General features: G+C 38.8%; 1 protein-coding gene across 6 annotated transcripts in view; it reads left to right on the top strand.

Annotated features, from left to right (window-relative positions):
- The window catches only part of LOC308063057 (contactin-3-like), a 138827-nt gene that overhangs the window by 75512 nt on the left and 41296 nt on the right, over positions 1 to 22019 (top strand). For all 6 annotated transcript variants that reach the window (XM_080385502.1, XM_080385503.1, XM_080385506.1 and 3 more), the window contains one exon: positions 10592 to 10687. In XM_080385502.1, the coding sequence (XP_080241628.1) occupies positions 10592 to 10687 (96 nt within the window). The remainder of the gene's footprint in view (positions 1 to 10591; positions 10688 to 22019) is intronic.

The following is a 22019-nucleotide window of genomic DNA, read 5'->3' as shown; positions in this document are numbered from 1 at the left end:
GTAACTCTTTTATTAAACCCTTATCCAGTATGCAGCAGCCTTACTGCTTCTTGTGAGCTGTCTGGAGTTCTAATTCTAATTTGAGCTTATCTGGCTCCAGCTTTTGGGTTTGTCCTACCTAAGAAACGATACCAGGAGGAACTCCTGTGACGATGCGATAGGCAGGCGAGTGGGCAGCGTGCTGCTGAGAGCCGCTGCAAAGCTAGCACCCGCATTGAGGGTCACAGTGGTGTTTATGCCTTCACTCCACTCTAAATGATTTCTTTTATTGACTGCTGGGAGCCTGTTGATGGGAAGGTACAAGCTTAAGAAAGTTGCTTGCAGTGACAACCTATTTCAGTGTAGATAAGTAGAACTGCTCCAGTGAGTCCTGCTGTGCGTGTTGGAGCAACTGCAAGTTGCAACTGCTCATCGAGTTTTCTTAAACATCCTACCAGGAGCACAAAGTCCATGCTCAGCAAGAGCTGCCGTGCACTCGATGCCTGCTGCAGCTCGCCATGAGTGCAAAATAATTTGACGCCTTCCATTGAACATTCAGAATCTCAACAACTAATTAAATATACTCAGCAGCACTTGAGGAAAGGAGAGGTTTCCAGGTAAGACAAGAAACAGGCTGCGTTAATAGTAGGGAGCTCTGGGACAAATCATCAGCTCACCATACTGAGCAGCTCCAAAATGAGCCCAGAGGGCATTTAGGCTGTTTTGGTTGGTTGAATTGACTCTTCGCTTTTTTAAGAGACACCTCCATCAAATTCTGTTCCCTGAGACTTCCCAGCTTCAGTACAGCATCTCCTTCTCCTTGTACCTTAGATACAGGCAATAAAATACCTTTCTAGGTCTTCCCCTACATGTGAAGTCTTAGCATGGGGGTATGCCCAAAGTCTTGATTGCTCCCCTTTCTTGCTGTTTGTTGCTGTTTCTCTGTAGTGCTCACCTAATAGTCTGGCATTGCAGTTGAGAGAAGATGGTCTTTCTTGTCTTCAGATGCCAGCAGCAAAAGCTGTGAAATTCATCTGGATTAAAAGGGAGGAGCTGGAGGAGTTTATCTGATTGTAGTTCATATTGTGATCTTAATTGAGGGGTAAGGGATTGGCGGGATGCGTTTTATGAGACTGGGGATAAAGGGATTTTAAGAGAAGTTGAGGAACATGCTGAGTCTGAGTGTTGGTAAGAGTTGAGGAGGCCGGAGCTGGTGGGGAAGCAAAGACTGCAGGGAATCTTCAGGGGAGAGGGGCAGGATGGAGGTGGTGTGAGGGATGACAGAAACATGTAGGAACTGCATCTCAAGCTAAAGCATTCCAGACCCCATGGGAAACCATGGTGTGGGGCCTGAAGCTCTCAGGATCTGGGGGTTTCAGTCTGGGTGGCTGTTTCACGGGACCAGTGTTTGAAACCTTCCTGATGGCTAGGCAGATGCCTCTCAGTCTTTCCCAGCTGCAACATGTCCCCAGCCAACAGGGACCAACACACGTTCCCATTCAAGCCGTTGGTGCTGAAATCTGACTGCTTGGGGTTTCATTTTTCCTCTTGGCCAGTATTTGGGATTTTGGGCAGCCTCAATTCTGGCATTTTCTAACTCCAAATAATTGAGTTGGTAACCTCAGTATGTTCTTATAATTTTATGAGGTACTACAGAGTAATGTGTTTGCACAAGAATGCTGAATTAGATTATACAGTGCTTTCTCGCTTTCGATTAAATAATTTTAAGAACTTGTGCTTGTGCACAGGCTGGAGATGCAGCTTCATGGGAAACTTCTTGTCATTTGGCTTTCATCTTCATTCAAGAAATGATTCATCCACTTGGAACGTACAATGTCCAGTCTCCTAGAGTTGAAGTTATATTTTGCATTTTTGTTTCTATGTGAACTCAGCAGATTTTTATTGTTTTAAACATCTCTGCTGTCAGCATCACAATGATGCTGGATTTTTTTATTGCTTCTGCCTTACCTGCAGCAGAAAATGCCAGTTTTGCTTGTCACCTGCAGGTGATATCATGGTAAGAAATGCAGTTCACTGCTTTCCTGTTCCCTGAAGCCTGTAAGGAAAGTAACTACAGACCATCTGCTTTAGCCACTTTTGGCTACTGTAAAGTAAACAAAATATATTCTGGTTTGCTTTGATGTGCTCCTGAACATTCATTAAGCTACAACTTTGGTGTTGCTGCATGGTGTCTGGATAGAAATAGATCATTTTTCTTACCTGTCCTGTCCTGAGCCTGTTAATGTAATCTAATCCTAGCTAGTAACCTAAGAGATTTATAGTCATAAATGTTTGCAGCATTTTTCCAGAATCTATTTTATGCTGTGGCGACGTCTTTGTGCTCGGGTAGGTGCTGCCGCAGTTGTAGCGGAGTACCCAAGGAAGAGTAGGAAGAGTACATTACATCCTTGTTTCAGAAATGTTAGATTTGAAGATCACAGAAGCAATTAATGTCAGTACCATATGCTATATTCACAACACTAAGTCTGAGTTTTGTCAAATGTGAAAATTCACTTACCTCTTTCTTAAAATCATGATGTAAATAGTTAATACAGTTAAATAACTGTTAAATAACTGTTCTTCCCCTATGCAAACCAGGCAAATGTGCTACCATGAAAATATATTGCTTCTATTTCTGCTTCTACATTTTTTTACCTACCAGTAACTGCTAATAAAACTAAAAGCTTGAATTTCCTCTGAAAATATTATTCTTGATACAGTATTAATTCTTGTCCTTGCACCCTATCCCCTCTGTGGCTGACTTCAAGTCGGTTACTGAAATAATTTACATAGTAATGGTCACCTTCTCTTAAGTTCCCTTGTACTTTTTGTATTAAAGAGTTGAGGCGAACATACCTGACAAACCTGTCTGGTTTTAGGTTGAGAAACAGTGTACTGGAGAATTATTAAAATAAAAACCTGGTTTAGCTCTTCAGGATCCCCAACATGTCAAGTTTAAAAATACTGAGCAGCAGCTGGAGCTAGAGGTAAAACCAACCAGTTCTGAAAAAGGAAATGGCACAGGTGACTGGCAGAGTGGGTCATGGGATAAGGTTTACTCTCTCCTCCTTGGCAAATTACTCTGGCGTAGATCATGGATGGGGAGATGGCTTGTTTCATTGCACGTGCCTGCTGGTTGCAAAGCTGGCCTTGGAGGGACAAACGTCAACAGACAAAGCTCCTTCAGAGTTTCAAACACAGCAAGAAATGTGTTCTTGAGGTTGCAGAGCTTTGGACAACCTGATCCTCAGAGAGGTGGTCCACAGGCTGTGGAGGGCTGAAGCAGCTCCCAAAGATTTTCTTGGGGGGCTGTGTTTTTTAATTAGCTGTGTTGGAGTTCAGGGCATTCCCTGTTATGTTTGCAGCTCTATATAAACCTTAGCGTTTTATATTATTTTGCTTAACCCAGGTAGGACACATTTTGATGAGAATTACAAATATTTTGAAGGTCTGTGGATACTGGATTTTTATGCTGACTAACAAGTTGCTGTGTTTTTATGTGTGAAGCAGCAGCTGTGCTAAGACATCTGTTGAAAGGACACTTACTCATCTGCTATATCTGTTATTTGTCATCGTTACATCTGTTACAGTCCACATGGCCCTAATCAAAGCAGTGGGGCATTCTGCCAGGTGCTCTGTACCAAGTGAGATGGGGAAATGACAGATTTTGGTTACCCGTATCCTGGCAATACTCTCTGGTGATAACCTACCTGTATTCTGTAATATTTGTGGGAGAGTCCATCCATTTCTTTAAGGAAGGTGGCTGTTTTGAGGAAGATAAAGGAGTGAAGTCTGCGGAAGGGAGAAAAATAATCCCATTGTCATCTGCATGTTCCCACTGCTTCAAAAATGAACTGTTGTGGGATGGTTTTCATTGATTTATTTAGTAATGTAATTCTTCTTGGAAACACTGCTGTTTATTAAATAAACCTTCAGGTAATTAGGTTTAGGTCTGGTAAAGCATTTACCTGTCTGTTTAGCTATTAAAATGTGAGTAGCCTTGTGTTCTTCAACAGGAAACTTGCTTTGTGGTCATGAGTGGTTAGCAATGGAGTTGCTTTGTAGACTGTCAGGATATGCTTAGATTTTGTTTTAGGAAAGTGTTTGGCGGCAGACAAAATCTGTGTTACATCTGAGAACGTGGCTGTAGGATAATTTCCTTGAGCAAACATCCTTCTCTCCTGAGATATTTCCCAAATTGCTTGAATTGTGTTATTCGGTGCTGTGTTTGCCTTGAGTTGAGTGGTAATTCCGAGATAATAGAAACTGATGGAAGACATATTTTTTGGAAATACCTACTGGAGAAAGTTTTTCTCTCAAAACACACGTTTCCCTTGTAACGCTGTCTTTTCCAGTTCTTTCAGTGCATTTTTGCCACTGCAAAGCATGTTTAAAACAGTAATTCCCTGCTCATCAGATGTTGACTCAGCTTTTATGCTACTAGTGTTCCTTTGCTGCTTTTTTCCCCCCCTCTGCTGTTACTGCTGTCTTCCTGCAGTTCCACACAGCCCACAAAAACATCTCATCTCTCAGTCCCTCTTTCTCCCTCATGACTGAAGACTCCTCTACTTCTTTCCATGCTGGCATCTCATGTTCACTGTGCTCTGTGCCAATTTCTTTTTAGCTTTTCCTAGTTGTGTTATGTAAAGACACAGACTTTGTTGTCTGACTTTTAAATGATTCTCATTTAATTGGGCTGAGAGTGTTTTAATTTTATCTTGGGGGTTTTTTTTTGGTTGGTTTTTTTTTTTTTTTTTTGCTGCACCCCAAGAGATTTAAGGGGAGATGAAGGGTTTTTAAATTTCTGTAAGGAAGTTTTTGGTGGTATTGGTTGGTACTGTTCGCTGCAACTGGCTCCAGCAGCCTGTTAATCCCTGCACAACTTGCTTGTCAGGCATTCTGCTTTTCATGTGGTGGTCTCTTCCCCCCCCCCCCCCCCTTTTTGCTCTATGTAGAAGTTTGCTATATCTTACTAGCAGTGTTGCTGTGGATGTGAGAACAAGGTTGGATGGGCTTTGCTGAATGAGACCGATGTCATGTGAGCAGAGGTGGGAGCAGCATTTCAAATGAAAAACTCAGTTGTCTAAGCAGTGCTTTGGGCTGTGAACAAAAACTGCCTTGAGGGTGGGAGGCTGTTTCTGCTTGCCCTGTCGTGGAGCCTTTAGGGCATAAAATGGCTGGGGCCTGGGTGGCTGTAGGCAGCAGGGCTGGATATCAGCCGAGAAGCTGTGCTGGTGCTCCTGGACTGCCCAAGTACGCTCGCAGGGCTGGAGCTGCTCCTCTTTCTGAAACGGGGTTTTCAAAACGCTCTGTCGTGTGTGTGTGTGTGTAAGCTGCTGTACTGTGTTAGCTTTGTACAGATAAATGTCGTGCTATAAAATGAAAGTTCAGCAGTGTATGACAGCATTAAGAGACTTTGTAGAGGTTGCTGTGAAATTATATGCTTTCCCTGTAACACCAGCCTGACAAAAATGAAACTGTAGAGGTGGTTCCCCAGTAGCCAGTGAATCTCTTCACTGTGACAAATCACCAGGGTTCTTTGCATGCTTTGAGTAATGCTCACTTGTGCACTGTTAATATTTTTCTTCTCTCTCTATCTCCAAAAGTAATTGATTACGGAGATAATTTTTGGTCTCATCCCTCCCTCCCACTCCAGCACGATTCTCCCAGGCTTGATCCCAGGGAAGGCAGCATGCAGTCTCGCTTGCTCCATGTCCGGCTCCGTTGTGCTGTATCACAGGCCTGTCTGTCTGCAGGCGGTGTGGTGGGGTTAACAGGCCGTGTATCCCAACTGTTCTGTTGAGCAGATACCAATATTTTTAAGAAACTAAAATTATGACAAGTATATGTTCAGTTCCTGGTATCTGTCTAAAGTAGCATAAAGTCCAGGGTCATGGAAACGCCTTGCTATAGCCAGTTTCGGGGTATAGAGCTGGGGGGAAGATGGTTGTGTATGCACATAATTTAGTGATTTAATTGCTAGTTAAGAGGTTGGTTTGGTATGTTTTTTTTTAAAGAAACAATTTTTGTCATCTTTCATGTCCTCCAGAAGCTGTCATTACCAGCATAGCTGTTACAGCATGCTGAGGCTTTTATTTTTTTCTTAGGAGCCGAGAGACTGGTGTTTCATTTATTCTTAATAATGTGACTTTTACCAGGGCAAGCGAGTTGTGAGTTAGTACTTCATTATGTGCTGACATAGTACAAAATTCCCGCTTCAGAATTACCTGTTCAGAAAAACAGTTAAGATTTGGTTGTCTGACTTTAGGTACTTGAGCATCTTACCAGTACAGAATTATACATAAAGTATATTTAACAAGTTCTGCTGCTCTGAACAATAATGAGTCTAATGAAGTAATGGAGTAAGTGTTTTTGTGGCTCTTAAGGGACAGTTAAGTTTGTAGAATATGAACCCTTGTTCTGCAGTGTTCTTACCGAAACATGGTAGAATTGCTAATAAATGTCTGTTGACAATAAATACCAGTAGAGGTAAGTGTAATAAGATACTTGGGCGTCACTGGACTTGCAGTTGGAGACCTGCTAAATCCTGCTTCTCTGCAGGGAGTGAATAAGTCCTGTGCATTACTAAAAAAAAAAAAAAAAAAAAAAAAAAAAAAAACCCCAAAAACTAAACAAAAAAAACCCAAAACCCAAAAAAACCAAAAAATCCCACCACCAACCAAAACAAAACAAAAAAAACCCACAAAAAAACACCAAGCAAACTTCTAGGAGCCTCTGCTAATCTCATGAAAATCCTATGTACAGATCTGTGTGACCAGGGGTGAAACATCACACAAGTTTCTTGGCAAAATATAACTCGGTACTGCCACAAGCCAGGAGTTGTGTGTGGGGGGCAGCTTTATCATCCAAAATTCTTGGGATTTTTCATAAAGTGGTCTTCTGTGTCTTTTCAAAGTGTAGGCATAATATTTGATCTGATGTTGCATGATCCATTTGCTTACCTTCCTTGATTACACAAGATTTTAGAAACTGGAAACATTTTGGAAGGTACTTGCAGTGAACTACAATGAATGCAGTCAACAGGCATGTGTTCTGCAGGTGAAGATCAATTTTTTTTCTCGCATGTTGACATCAGGTGAGAACAAGTTCTGTTCTGCCTCTACATGGATGCTTCAGGTAGCTTATTCTTTTCCCCTCATGAATTCACAAACGTGTCTTTTAGCTGTCAGGGTTATCACACGAACTGTTAAATACTTCTGTTCCAAATGCATAAAACAGTTAATACAGGGTATTATACTCATGCTACTGTTACTTCATATTTTGAAATCTCTCTTAGCAATGTGCTTGAGACCTAAAACTTAGCTTGTAAAATGCAAGGAGAGAACCCAATGGAATAGGCGGTTTTCGTATCTTTCTTGTTTGTATGTGCAAGAACATGTTTCATTGTTCTCCTTTTTGGGCAGAATAAAAGACTTTTCAATAAAGCTGAATTACATTTTCTTGTTCCATTTTATTGCAATGGCATATGTATTTCAGTTGATGTAACTTTATGTACTTGGTACTAAAGCAGTGAGTATTAGCAGGGTAAAGGGGAAGAAAATGCTGTTTCAGGAGTCGGGAAGTCTCAGTTGCTACTTTTAAACTTTTTTCTATATGGCAAACTATAAACAGGCAATAAAAACATTTAATTTGCAAATTACAAAGGTCTAGATTGGGTTTACGCTGCAATTTTTTTTTCCTTTTGTAGTCAGGTTTTGTAACATTTTTATCAAAATATTTTCAGTGTTAGAATTGGAGACGTAGCCTAGTTGCTCGTTTCCTGCTGGAATGGTAGTATTTCAGATGAAAGGAGATCAAAGTGGGGCATAACAAACAATAAATGCAAGTAAGAAGTAAAAAAAAATGTAGGCAAGAGAAACTTAACTAAAACATCATTTTGCTTACCAGTTTGAGAAAGTAGATAAGTTTTAAAAGTCAGATGATGAATAAGATGATCCATAGATCAATAGATAAAATGCAGAAATACTTCATATATGTTCTGCCCTTTTATTTCAAAGAAAATGGTGGGATATTGTCATCCCATGGGGTGCTAAAAAGCGAGTCCTGTTGACTCATTGCTTCTCAAAACCTTCTTCTGCCCTGTTCTTACCTTCATACTTTGTTTCCAGTTATATTTTATCTATTAAGACATTTCAGCAGGGTAAGTGCCCCTGATTTCAGAGATACAAATCGATCTGTAAAAGTAAACAATCTTTTCCATTATTTGGCCACTTGTTAGAGTATTTTATTTACTCTGTCAGTTTTCTGAGAACTTAATGTTCCTTCCCAATGATTTCATGTAGTAGCAAGTTTTTTTAGAAGATGCAGCACTACTCCATAGTGTTATTAGCTGTTATAATACTGGCTTTATTAAAAAAAAAAGGGGGGGGGGGGGGGGGAGGAACCCCAACAAAAAAAAAAAACCCTAACAGCAACAAAAAAAACCAACACAAACCAGCCCACACATACACAAAAAGAAACACACTCTCTCACTATTCCACCAACCACGACTGTCTTTGACCTTTAATACTCTGAATATGCTACAGAGATATCTGAAAATCAGACCAGAATCTCATATATAAGCAGCGAGTACTGTCAGAGGTTTGGGTTTCATTGTATAATGCTAATAGAGAATTCTATTACTCTTTTGCATGGTGGTATTTAGTTATTTTTCAAAGTGGTGCCAGACAATGTGTAAAGAGAAAATGCAAGTATATAAATGAATTAAGTGATGATATTTCTGCAGCTGTGTGATTAGTCTGGTACTTCAGCCACCCTAGAAGGTAGAATGGAGAGCTTCCTGCCAATTAGTGGAAAATTACTCTTTTATTGTAGTATCGCTCATTCTTCATTTTCTGATGCATTCTGCATTACTTCTTGTTTCCCAAAAAACTATTCTCCTGTGACAGCAGTCTTCATCTGCAATCAGGGATTAATAACTTCTGCAGTACAATATTGCAACGCATCAAAGTGCAGAGCTGCGGTGGGTCGCTGCGGACTACCTGCAGGATAATGAGGAGGTGCCTTTGTGAATGCCTCGGCACGTCCCGCAGGTCCTGTCCCTTCCCAAGGTGCTGCCAGCCCAAATCCCAGCCTACTCATATGGCCCAATGGACAGTGCAAAGACAACCAAGTTTCTGAATGTCTCTGTTTGCAGGAAATGAGTGCATATGCTTAGAAAGCAGTGATGAACCATTTCATTTTAATTACAGAAATTCTGCGTATTACATAAGATTTATGACTTGCAGTGGTTATGATCTAAGAGTGCAAACCTTGGTCTAAATTCATTCTATATGTAAAAATATATAATTTTTTTTGGTAAATTCTTAAATCTGAATTGCATAGCTGTTTTCATCTTAATGTGGAGCAGTGTATGTGCTTTGGGGTGCTGTCAGCTCTTGGTTATTCCTTTCATGACTTGGGAGTTGTTGGATCCCAATGTAATCTGTGCCTGAGAACATCCCTGAGATGCACCTGCACAGAAATTCAGTTGGAAAGCTGAAACCAGCACTTTTAAGAAGCCCTCCTGTGAGCTTTACGTGCAGTAACAAAGAATAATACAACAATATCTTACTGGAGCATGAAATGTTTTTTTCTTTTAAATGAAGCATTGAAATTCTAATCACTCTTGTTCAGTGTTCTAATTGTAACAGCTGTTGCTTTTCAATATTAAAAAATACTGTATTTTTGGGAAGTAGCTACTGTTGGTCAGCTCTACTCCTTGGTTATAAAATAGCCTTATTTTAAAGACTGTGCATTAGTACCTTTACAAGGTTATAAACAAATAGATTTTTGTTTTCTGTTTGGCTTTATTATGGAAAAATATATGGTTTATTCATGGAAAGAATCTTTCTTAGTGTAGAACCTCAATCTTAGTTTCTAATGAATGTTATATCTAGCTTAATTCAAGGATATAATGAGGCCATACTTTCTTGGATCTTGAGTCACTAGTTTGAGGGAAGGTTAATATAAATTTAGGATTAAATACTTGTGTTTATGTATACTCAGTGGCATTTGCATCCCCTGTTACACAGCTTCAAATGATCACAGAAGACTTGAAGCCACGCGGAGTGCTGGGTCAGTGCACTGAGGTGCAGAGTTCTTGCCTTCGCCAGAGCTTAGTGATGTTACAAGGGGTTCTGCTGCAGGGAGAAGGCTGAGGGATTTCTTTTCTATTTGAAAAGATGTATAACAGTTTTCTGAATAGCTGTGTTATTAGCGCTATTTTGTGGTTGGTTAGAGGAGCTCAGTAGGATCTTGATGCTATTTTCATCAGAGCCTTCATTTTAGAAGAAACCAGGGCTTAAAGACCTATTTTTAAGTTTTGCTTATGATTCCTTTTTGGTTATCAAAATTAGGGTAGAATAAGCCTAGAATAAGAACAAAATTAGCCATAGGATCTGTTTAATTACATTCTAGTACACTTCAGTCCTGATTCTGTCATCCTCCCTCGTGTTGAACAGCTATTTCTTTTGCAACTGGTCCACCGAAATAGCTGAATCTAGTTATGTAGCAGGAGATGTGATATCAGGGTTTAAGAACTTGAAACTCCTGTACTTTTTAGGGTTTTTTCTGTTTCCTAATATACAGCTCACCTCTCTTTTTAAAACAGATCTTGAAAACTCCAGGACAAAAATGAGGAGCGCGGTGTCCGTTCGCGAGGGGCAGGGAGTCGTGCTGCTCTGTGGACTGCCCCCCCGGGCCGGAGGTAAGGGACCTTCCAGGCTTTGTGTTCAACTGGAGCTGATTGACGGTAAAGGGGAATCTCACCCTGGGAATCCAGAAGTATTCTTCAGAGAGAAAGCGAGAATGAAATCTAGTTTCTGAAATAAATAGAGAGAGAAAGAAAACAAAAGCAAAATAGGGAGGGGGATATAATTTAGAGGATTTACTTTTATCTTGAAATGCCTTTCTCGTAATTTCTTTGCACTTAACATGTCTGATTTTTATGATATTTCCAGTAATTAATTTAGTATCTTCTAGAGTTAAATTCTGCCCAATTTCACAATTGCCAAGCCTCGATGAATCTCGTTTTCACTATGACTAGACAATTGCAAAGAGTAGACAGTTGTCTTTAATTATGCTAGTATCTGCCTGCTTTCTTGCAGTCAAGGCATTTGATAGTGCAATGTAATGATACAGGCATAATTTAAAACACTCCTGTCTTGGGGATGGGGGGGAGAGAACTGGATATGTGGATTCTTGGTGGACAAAAGTTGCAAGAGCATTTTAGCGTTCATTCTGCATCTTCAGTCTTTGACTAATGGTATTGAGCTTCAAGTACTATTTGAAAGGAACTGGGTTTATTTGTTTTTAATTGATGCGAAGTCTCAGTATTGAAGGGCTGTGATGTTAAACATTAGATTTGATTGTAAAGACAAGGTAATATAAACTAAACATTGAATACAATAATGTAGGTGTTGTGGCCTCTTAAATTTGGTAGAGTCCAAGCAGACACAACCATAAAGTGGCAATTTTACAACTGTCTGAGCTTGCAGAATTTTTCTCTCTCTAAACTGATACATACTCTTAAATCATTTTTATAGCCCTACAACAGCTTTGTCTTTTCAGCTGCTGAGAAAATGGGTCATTCACTCAGCTATCTATAAGAATTAGAATGATTAAATTTTGCTGCTGTATGCAGTCCAAACTCTGAATTACCCCAGCCATCCTTGTACTCTTATCCCTTGCATGAATATACACCCAGAGGTGACGGTCAAATTACAGCTCTGCCTGACTCTTGCAACATTTAAGTTTGAGGTGTTGAACAGTACGTGATACAAAACATGCTTATGTTACTAGGAACAGTGGTTGAAATCAGCATGTGGAATGGGTGAGAATTTTTTTTGCAGTCAGCAGATGGGATATGATAGAGAACTCCCATGCTAATTTCATGCTATAACATGAAAAAAAAGAGAGAACAGAGGGCTCCCTGAATTATCGAATGGAACTGAGAATTGGTAGCAGAACTACTTAAAATCCTTGGATTTGTCTGAGAGTTGGAGGATTAATCAGTAATGTTTTCAGGAGACATGGAGTAAGGCGGAAAGAAATCCTTCCTCTTCTTTCTTCACCAAAACAAACCTATAGCACAGTGACATCAAGCATACAGTAGTGCCTCTAGATCTGCCACAATAGGATGCAGGTCAGTAAGTCTTAGGTAAAATATCCATCTGCTAAGCAGAAGTAGTTTGTTAGGAGTAGCGGAGGCAGTTTAGGAAAACCTGACCTGGCTCTGAGGGGCTACTCAGCCCTTCCCAGATAGATGATCTGGTTTGTTTTTTTTCCCCATCGATTCTGTATTTGTTGCACTCAGCTATCAAATAATTGCAGACAATACCAATTCTAAAAACCTTCTCATAATACCTTGTTTGCTTTTCTCATTTAGTGCCCAAAATGTTTTTCTTTTGTATTCAGTCATGTCATGCAATTTTTGAGTTCTGGCTAGCTTAATTGCACAGATTTCTTATATTCTCTGTAAGAAGTCTTCAAGAAGAGACTTGATTAAATTGTGATTATTTTTCTGTATACTGTATTCCAGTTACAATAGCAACTATTGTTCATCCCAAAAGAAGTGTAGTAGTATGGGAAAAGGAAACTGCTTTTTTTCCCCTATTTGGCATATTTTTCTTTGCTTGTCTTAGCCATGGATATTTATGTCAGTAATAGGAATATCTCCTTTCAGTGGGGAGCGAATTATTCATGAGGTTAACGGTACTTCTGTCCTTAGGAAGTCTGCAGTTCGGTTCCATCGGGGCATGGACATCTACGATTTAAACCAACAGTGAAACTCCATTTAACTTCATAGCCTGAGCTTAGATTTTAGCTTTGTTTCTGTGATGGCTGTTGGTGTATGGGGGAGGAAGATGGTACTCAGTGTTTTCAGTTAAGGGTGCACAGATCAGTTTTATAATTCTGTCATTAAACATGAGCTGTATCACAAAGCACTCCAATATTTTCTTCAGTTACTGCATTTTCCCTCTTTTGGCATTCCCTTTTTTAGCAGTCTTGTTTGAGATTTAGTGAGTGGGAGATTCAATAAATGACTGGCTGTGTGTGAAGGCTTCCCCCCAGATATTTTACTAATTCAATTGGTTTTTATGTTAGCTAATGTAAGTTCTATTATAATTGAGCAGTGATTTTTTGGATACTTAAGATGGTCATCTGTCATTGTTCTGCATGACCATACTTCTGTATGTAATTTTAATTCTGTTACAGGAAACCTGTTCAAATACCCTGTTTTTTTCCACAAACCAGTAAATCATCTCGCCCACATACTCAAAAGATAAAATGGCATCTAAAATTGATTTAGTTAGATCTCTCTATCTTTTTTTAGTTGTTAGAACCATTAAATTCTACTGAACTCTGTACAACTGTGTTGACTTTTTAATGCATTACTGTTGTGTGTTTGGTTTTAAAGGACTGTCAATATAACAAACATCTCAACATACAGAATGTAATATTGGACACACTTAACATGCAGCTGGTTAAAAAACATTCGTGCAATGCTGATTTTTTCCATTCTGCCAAGAATTGAAAAGGCTAGACATATGATGATCTAAAAATGATTTTTCACTGCTATTGATTTTGTTCCAAAACCGGTATCTAAGGAGTGACAAAGGCTTGAGTAAAGCAAATCTGCAAGTTCCTTTTGGGTTTTACCTACTGTCACTACTGTATGTGTATTTTGATTACCATGTGGCTTGTCTTAAGCTATTATTTCTGTTACGGTGAATGTTGTAATTTGCATTTTTTTAGTACAGTCAGTTTTACTAATCTGATACTGATTTTGGATTTAAGAGTTTTATTCTGCTTGTCAGGAGAGGAAGAAGAAAGGAGGCATAGTCCTTCTGATGTCTGTGGTGGTTTCAGGGCCACTTTATACACAGAGAAAAAAGTGATTTTTAATGGTGGAAGTGAAGATTTGCCTGATGGTTATTCAGGCTTGCCGTGTTACCTCCTGAAATATGACCATAACGCATGAGAACTTCAGTAAATGGCAAGAATGTTGTGGAGCTGACAAGCTGTTGCTTGGAAATGACAAGGAAATTCTACTTGTCTTATATTCCTGTTTAGCCTTGTGTGATACATGTTCCTATTTCCTGTGCTATGGCAAGGGTATTTCTACATATACAAAGCATCAGGAATATGTCCTCCCTCTTCCTATCATGCCTTGATAAATGCAGACTTAATTGATAAATGGAACATATTGGAAGGGTAGGGATCGATTTAGCTTCTAGCATATTATTTTCAAGTTGTGACATGCTAATATGTAATGGTATTAGATCATGGAAAAATAGATCCCAATTTTTCTCACTGTTTGGTATGACGAATCATTCAGTGAATAATGTCATGTCTGTTGTAAATTAGTATTTAGACTTGCAAATTTTTGCTCGTCTCTTGTATTGCTATTTGGAGACCTGCAAGTTCCAGCAAGACTACTTCATGAATAACAGAGCATGGAAAATATCTCATATGCCCAAAATGTTTTGATGCTTTGATTGTTTCTTTTCTGCAGCTCTTGGATCATCAACATGCTATATTTCAGGGAGCTATAAATTGAATTAATTTTACTTATTTGGCTTTGGAGACATTTCATACCCTTAAAACAAAGCAAAACCAAACTGACAGAACTCCAGAATATGGGCTTTTTTTTCTACTGACCATCAGTGTGTTTGCAGGAGGTGGAAAGCATCCTGGGTTTGCACCTTTACTTTTTGCTTTTGTTGCGGATTGTGGATGACAATCATCTGGGCTTGAGCAATAAATCATACTTGCAGTAGGCACATTATGAGGCTTTTGCACAAAAATGCATTCTAAGGAGAATAGTACGTTGAATATTGTAAAAGCAATGGCCTTAAAAATGGTTCCATAGTATTCTCGAGCTGTTCTCAACCTGCCAAGGAGAAATGGTATTTTTATTTAAAAATGTATTTTGCAATAGTCCTACCAGTGTCCTCGTCATCATCTGCACAAATTTCAGCTGACAGTTTGAAATCAAATGGTACTCAAGGGACACTTACATTTGTCTGGATGAGGGACAATAATGCATGTTCACAGCTGGATTTTACAATGATTTCTATCTGTCAGAGCATTATTTTCACCACCAGTAACAAACCAATGCTACAGAGCTGCTTTCTCTGTTCTGCCCTTTAGCAAATCAGTCTTTCTAAAGCACTTGTTTTGATAAACCTGTATTCCAGGCTGAAGTAAACAGACAAAAATTAGGATATCCTCATCTATGGATTTGTGCAACATCTGCAGCTACTTGACAGTACGTGGTTTTAAGCTAGTGTGGAGGTGTGTAGTGGCCTAAGAAACGTTCAGCAAAAGATGTGTGAGTCCAGGTGGGGAAAGGGCAGACTGGAGAAGCACAGCACCACTCCAGATTCTTACAGAAGTCTAACTCCATGTTTCACTATGCACAGCAATGGCACTGAACGTAGGAATATATTAGTGTTTCTGACTTATTTTTTAGATATTTGGTCTTTTGTCCCTTTTGTAAGTCTTAATTTAAGAGACGTATCTAAATCGTGAGGGATAACTTCATAGCCAGGTAGTGAGTAGAGCATAAAGCCTGGAAACATCTATGATCAGTAATACTAGCTCTCGTAAATTTTGCACTGCATCTTGAAAAACCATTGCAAAATGATTATGGGAATATTGCAGTTTTTTATCACTTTGTTTTAAGGATTCTAGCCTTCAGTCATTCATTTAAAGTAGCATTCCCAAGTATACAAATTGGAAAAAAAATATTTTTGTATATCACTATTAAAGCTAGATTATTCTTTTCACTGGCAGGGTGAGAGGGCATGCCAGAACCTATAGTCTGTATAGTAAGGGGTACAATTTCTCACCTATAGCCCAAGGTGGAACTTGGCATAAGATAGGACCAGCTCCTGCTGGCTGCAGTACACTTGATTTTCACTAAAGGTTCACTGAAGCGTTGTGGGAGAGAGCCAAGAGCAGGGCGGGCTTTTGTGGAAGTAATACTGCAGAAGTTTCATCAGCAAAATGTGGGCACTCCAGAAGACTTTGCAAGACTATGGGATGTGCCCATTATTGCTGATATCTGCTCTCATTTCCTGAACTGGAATAAACTGAAAGAGGCAGCAATATGTGCTGTCTTTTAATGGGAAACTATGCCTCTTGGTGATGGGGTATTTTTTGGAAGAGGGGGATGCAAAGAAAGAGGGAGAGGTAGACTAGGAAGAACCAATTTGCAAGAAAAAAGTTCACGTCAAGGCTTTTCACTTTGCTAGTCCCAGGTATCTCAGGTATGCCTTGGGAAAAAGAGAGAAAATTGGAGAAAATAACTTGATTTGGCCCTCATACTAAGATTGTTTTTATCCCCAAGTTGTAACTGTAGGGTTTTTTTTCCTCCAGCTCTTCATCTTCTCTACTAAAATATTTGAGGTTTTCTTTGGAAGCAAGGTAATTGATTGGGAAGAGGCAGGAGGGAGATGGCTGCAGTCTCAGCACACAGTCATAGCTGATCATTACAATCTTAACAAGAGTACTGCAAGTAATTTCTGTTTTTCACAGGGGTTTACCAAGTACCTTCTCCTAAATGAGTGCAAGACTACCAAATGAAACTTGTCACTAATTACTACTTCCACCTATAAACGTTGGTATGTTCCTTTGAAAATTTACTCTTGGGTATTTCCATTAGCTTCCCTTAGTTTATCTCCCTAATATTTAACATTCAGAAGAAATCAGATGTGTTTTAGTTGAGCAATAAACTAAAATATCATCTTTTTGTCCTCAAAATTATTACAGGCAGAAGCAATTTCCAATACTTTCAACTATTGAAAAAGCACAACAGAGTTGTTTAGAAATGCTCTGAGCTATTAAATGTAAAGTTCTAGGGAGGTGATTAAAAGAACAATTTGTCACTTGAAATGGATATGGCTAATGGGTATGTATTTAAATATTGCTTCCCAAAGCAGTTTCCTACTTTTCTGCATACTTCCAGAGTGCAAACAATTTGATTGGAGCCAGTACGCTTTGAATGACAGCTAGTCTGAAGCAATTAGTTCTGAAATGTGATAAAGAGAAACTAATCCATCATCATCCAGCACAGCTATAAGGGAAGCAAAATTGGGGTTTTATTCTACACTGGAACCCAAATGTAGAAAAGCATTTTCTTAGACTTTTCCATTAGCATCTGGACTTCCTTCGGAGCACCAAGGAACATTTAACCTGCCAATTAAGGGACCACTTTTATATTACAGAGTCATGTTTGGTTTGAAACTTAACACTAGCTAATGGTCAAATCCCATGTGTGGCAGCAGAGAGGGAGAAAAGGCAGAGAGCAGGCAAGGCCATATGGCAGAGCTGCTTTTCCAGTGGATGTGCTGTTTGGAAATGCACGTACTGTAAGGGTTTTTTTTGGTTTGGGGGAAGTTGGGTTTTGGGTTTTTTTGTGTATGATAGTAATAAAGAAATTATGCCTCCAGTCTTGGAACATATGTGTTTCCTAAGGATGAGTTTAGATATGCTTATGTTTTTAAACTACAATGGTGTGTTTTGCTTTTGATGCTGCTTTGAAAGACTTAACTCTAAAAATTGTTCAGTATAGAGAAAGGCAGACCTTCAGAGTACTATCCTGCGTCACTGGAGCTGTGTCACCTGGGCAGCTGTGACTGCTGGGCTGGTTCTATGGTTGTGATGTGGGAGCAGTAAAGAAAAACACAATTTATGCTGCAACTGTGTTTAAAGAACTGTATCACTTTTTTTTTTTTTTTTTTTTTTTTACATCACACTAGCTCATTTCAAATCCAGAAAACAAGTGAACTCTTACCATATTCCATATAAAAATGGAAATCAGGTGTTAGCCTGAATTAGGAACCTTGCAATTTCAGCTAAAATGTTTCAATATTCTCATTAAATGCGTAGATTGAAATTGCAAGATATTACGTTGGTGTCTCTCACTTCTGTCATTGTTTTGGGTTATTCCATACACAGAAGTTGTATGCCTTATTACCTGCACAGTGTGCTGAAAATTGATCTTTTATATTTTATCTATAAAATAATTCACCTTTTATGCCAAAACAGTTAATGGTATACATTAGTTTCAAATTGGAGTGTTTCCATTATACTCAGGAATAAAATCAGTTTCTCAGGATATGTTCTTTGGTTTTTGTAGCTGGACTGAGATTCCCGTCATGCAGTTTACATTTTGTATAAACAGAAATATCTTCAGCCAAAAGAAGAAAGTTCTTCTAAAGAGTTTGGTGGGAATTCTAAATCTCTAAACTTTGGTCCCCAAGTTGGGAAAATGTTGTGGCGATCTTAAGCAGATACTCGCTGTCTCACTCCTGGTGGCCACAATTCAAGCCCTACAATAGAGGTTTGTTTTGTGTTTGTCATTATTTTTACATGGAAGACATTAACACCTGCCAACGTACAGTTTGTAGGTAGACTGTAGTCTGAAGAGTGGCTGCAGCTAAAGGCATTTGCATTACTAGTGGATTAACTACTGGCACGCACACAGGTTCCCCTTGGAAATGCACATTCTGAGTTTTGTTTTTCTTTTTCCCAGCTGAACATACTTAAGGCAGTCTTTCAGTTTCTGGGCACTTAATGTGCTCAAGAATTAGCACATTAACACAAAATCCATAAAACCATGTACAATTTATTTCCAATAAAATGTTAAAGAGTTTTTTCATTGTCAAAACAATACAATTTTTGACAGTGGCACCTAAAGACTTTACCCAGTTGACACGTATGTTAGGTGATCACTAACACCTATGTTAGGTGTGTAAGATTTTTATTTGTAAAATAACCTTTAATGTTTTCCAAAGGAATAAGGAAGATGTGATTCATTTTATTCCAGAGATAAAAGTATTACCTTTTTTCCCCCTTTTTAGCTGAAGTCCAGGCACCAAGAATAGCCATGCATGGGTGCACTGGCCTGCTGAAGGATTGATGGACTACTTGAGGCAGTGAACTAAGTGGAGCAAAGTAGCTGCAGTTTGCCCAAGTAAGAAGAGTAGAGTAGTTAATGAGACACTTGAAGGGGGTATATGTAAGGTAAAATGCATTATAACCCCTGGGGGCATTCGCATCCATGAGTACAGCGACCTAAATCCGTAGCAGTGTAATCCTCTAAGGACTAGGCTGCAGCAAACCAAGGACCATTTATGTCTAGGTTAAGAGCATCCTCTGGGAGTTTAGTGCACTTTTACCTCATGCAGATTAATTTCCCACTTTGAAACAATTTCTTTGCACTTTCATCAAGGTTCCTGTGCAGACAGACATGCAGAGCTGTCCTCAGCAGTGGATGTTTCTGTGTGTGACTGCTCCACAAAACTGTACCTTGTTGCTCCGTGTCTGTGCCTGGAGCCCTTACTCCTTCCTGAGCGATGCTCATCCACAAAGCGAGAGGCTTTTCTCCATTTTTCATTCCCTCGTGGTTTGAGCTGAAACTGGGCCAAATGATGATCTCATTGGTTTCTTCCTTAATTATGGAATCTGTCATTACTCTTTCAAAACTAGCATTGCTTTTTCATTACTTTTAAGGTAGATAAGTCAAAATAGCTGGTTGTTATAGATTTCCATGTCTTGAATTGCAGTTTCTGCCATTGCTAAATTTTGCCTGATTACTCTTCTGCAGTTTTTTAAAAGCCATATACCATCCTGTGGGTTAGGCAGAGTGCCAGTTGAGACAGAAAATACCAGGATACTTCAGCTTCCCCTTCAATCTCTATTACAGAATACTGTAAAATCTGAATTTGAGAACTATATGAAATAACACAGATTTGGATATCAATGATTGACATGAAACTTCTTTTCTTTAAAAAATAAAACTCTCTGTCAGCTTGATGCACTCAAAATCAAGTATTTTAATTTCTTTTCAGGGTTATTTATGGAAACATCTGCTTCACCGTTTGAAATCTAATTGGTTTTGAACATAAGTTTAAATCTGTTTCAGAAAAATATTGTTGACGTCGTTTATTTTTGGCTATTTTAGAAATCTCATTCAGATGTCAATTACGGAGCTAACAGATATTGAGCAGATGTGTAGGAGTGATGGTCTAGAGCAAAAGGAGCAAGAGATGAATTTCAGAATTTGTGCATTTAGTGGATAAAATAAACTTTATGAATTGCCCTTCTCCTTTTGGTCGCAGGTCTATATGCCTTCCCTCCCCCGACTTTTGCTTTGACAACTTCCTGAATTCTTTTATAGCTTTGGATTTCTACAACTACAGCTGCCTCATAAATTCTGAAAGAAATAAAATTGCCCTGGTTCCATTCAAGTGGTCTTCCACTATGTTGGAAGAAATGTGTAATGTAATTAAAAGCAAGCTTTTCAAAAGCATGTACATGAGCTTAAAGCCTAACTTTGAGCTCCGTTTAAAAACTACTATGTGTGGGTCTCGACCCCTTATGTTCCTTTAGCAGCATTTGGGTTTTGGGTTTGTTTTTTTGGGTTGTTCTTTTTTTAGGGCTTGTAGATGGCAGGAAATTACCATGGTAGACCTCAAAGGCCATGCTGATTTAATTACTGAATTTTGTAAAAAAATTGGCTTTAAAAATGACAGGCAATTTTATAAGCAATTCTTAATTGAACACTTAGGTGCACAAAACACCTAGAACAGTATGAGCATGCTGAGTGTGTTGTGACTTGTAGACTGCACAGTAAATAATAATCACATAATGCAAAATAAATGGAAGAAGCCAACCAAGATGCAGTAAACAAATAAAAATTGAGTAATAACTGTAATTTGCAATACCTTATCCATGTATGGTAGCCAAATAAGGAAAAAATGCCTTGGAAAGCAAAGGCTTAGATCTCCAAGGAAGCCCAGGAGAGACATATTACTTCCATTTATAACAGAAAATCAACTGAAAACTTGTAATTGACAGAGAGGAAGTGAGTTTATGTCCCTTGAGGTGCCCTAGGATCAGTAACAGGCAAATGGTGTAAACATAATAAATCACAGAACAAGTTGTTCAATATGAATTCTTTTTGGAAAATAAGAATACAATTTTGTAAAGTACAATAAATATAAAATGAGGTATTGGCTGTGGGGCACTGGTAAAGAAACGCTCTGCTCCTTTTTTAAGATAGCCGATGAAAATATATGTTGAATAGGAAATTAGGTTTCCAGGAGTGCTAATTCATAGGCTGTTGAAGGATCCAATTAAGCTGGAATACACTTTGCGTGGCTTTCACAATCATAATGACTGATTTCAATGAGTTTACTCTTCGCTTAACTCAATATAATCGGAATGAAATCAAGCTGCTTATTTTCCTGCTGCGTATTCAGATCTGTCCGTCCCCTTTCAATGTTTTGAATGATGTCCTTTTTTTTTTTTTCTTCTTTTTTGAGTTTTTTTTAGAATAAAATAATATTTTGAGTTAAGGAAAACAAGTAGCTCAATAAATACTGGAACCAATAAAACCTGGCTTCCCTGTCTTGTGAATGTCTGAGTTTGATGTAGAGCTGAAAATGTATTTTTTTTTTTCTTATAGTTCCCGAATTGATACCTAGTTTGGTCTACAACCTCTCCCTCACCCTTGTGATCACTTCATCCAGCTGCTCTGTAGAAATGGAATTTTGCTTTATTTTCTGGTCTTTCCCATTTACCAAGACCATACAATCTTTGTTCTTGAAGATGTCTTAGTCCCATTCAGACTCTTCAGATGTACTTTCTTGTTTTTAATTTTATTTTTTTCATTTGAAATGGTTGATAGATATGGAATAGTGCCAGCCCACAGCCAGAATGACGTACAGATGCCATCGCTCTGCTGCACACTGCTTACACAACCAGCCCTCTCAATTCAACAGCAAACCCTTGACCCCTACACCTTGGCATTTGTGTGGAAGATGGGAGAATAGCTATACGGATTTTTTTTTTTTTTTTTTTTTTTTGGTGGACTGTATGAATATTCTTTGGCTTGTGTATAAGACTCCTGTGGCGCATCTGAGAAGTCTTACTCAAGTCAAGTTAGATCATAGGGTTTTGCTTCCCACTGCACTACGTACCGTATCTTTCCTTGGCAAATCCTTGGTGGCCTGCCTTATGATAAA

Source organism: Falco punctatus, assembly GCF_963210335.1.
Source record: "Falco punctatus genome assembly, chromosome: 4".
NCBI classification, from domain to species: Eukaryota; Metazoa; Chordata; class Aves; order Falconiformes; family Falconidae; genus Falco; species Falco punctatus.
The sequence above is the reverse complement of the archived record's forward strand: the minus strand, read 5'-3'. Positions and strand labels throughout refer to the sequence as shown.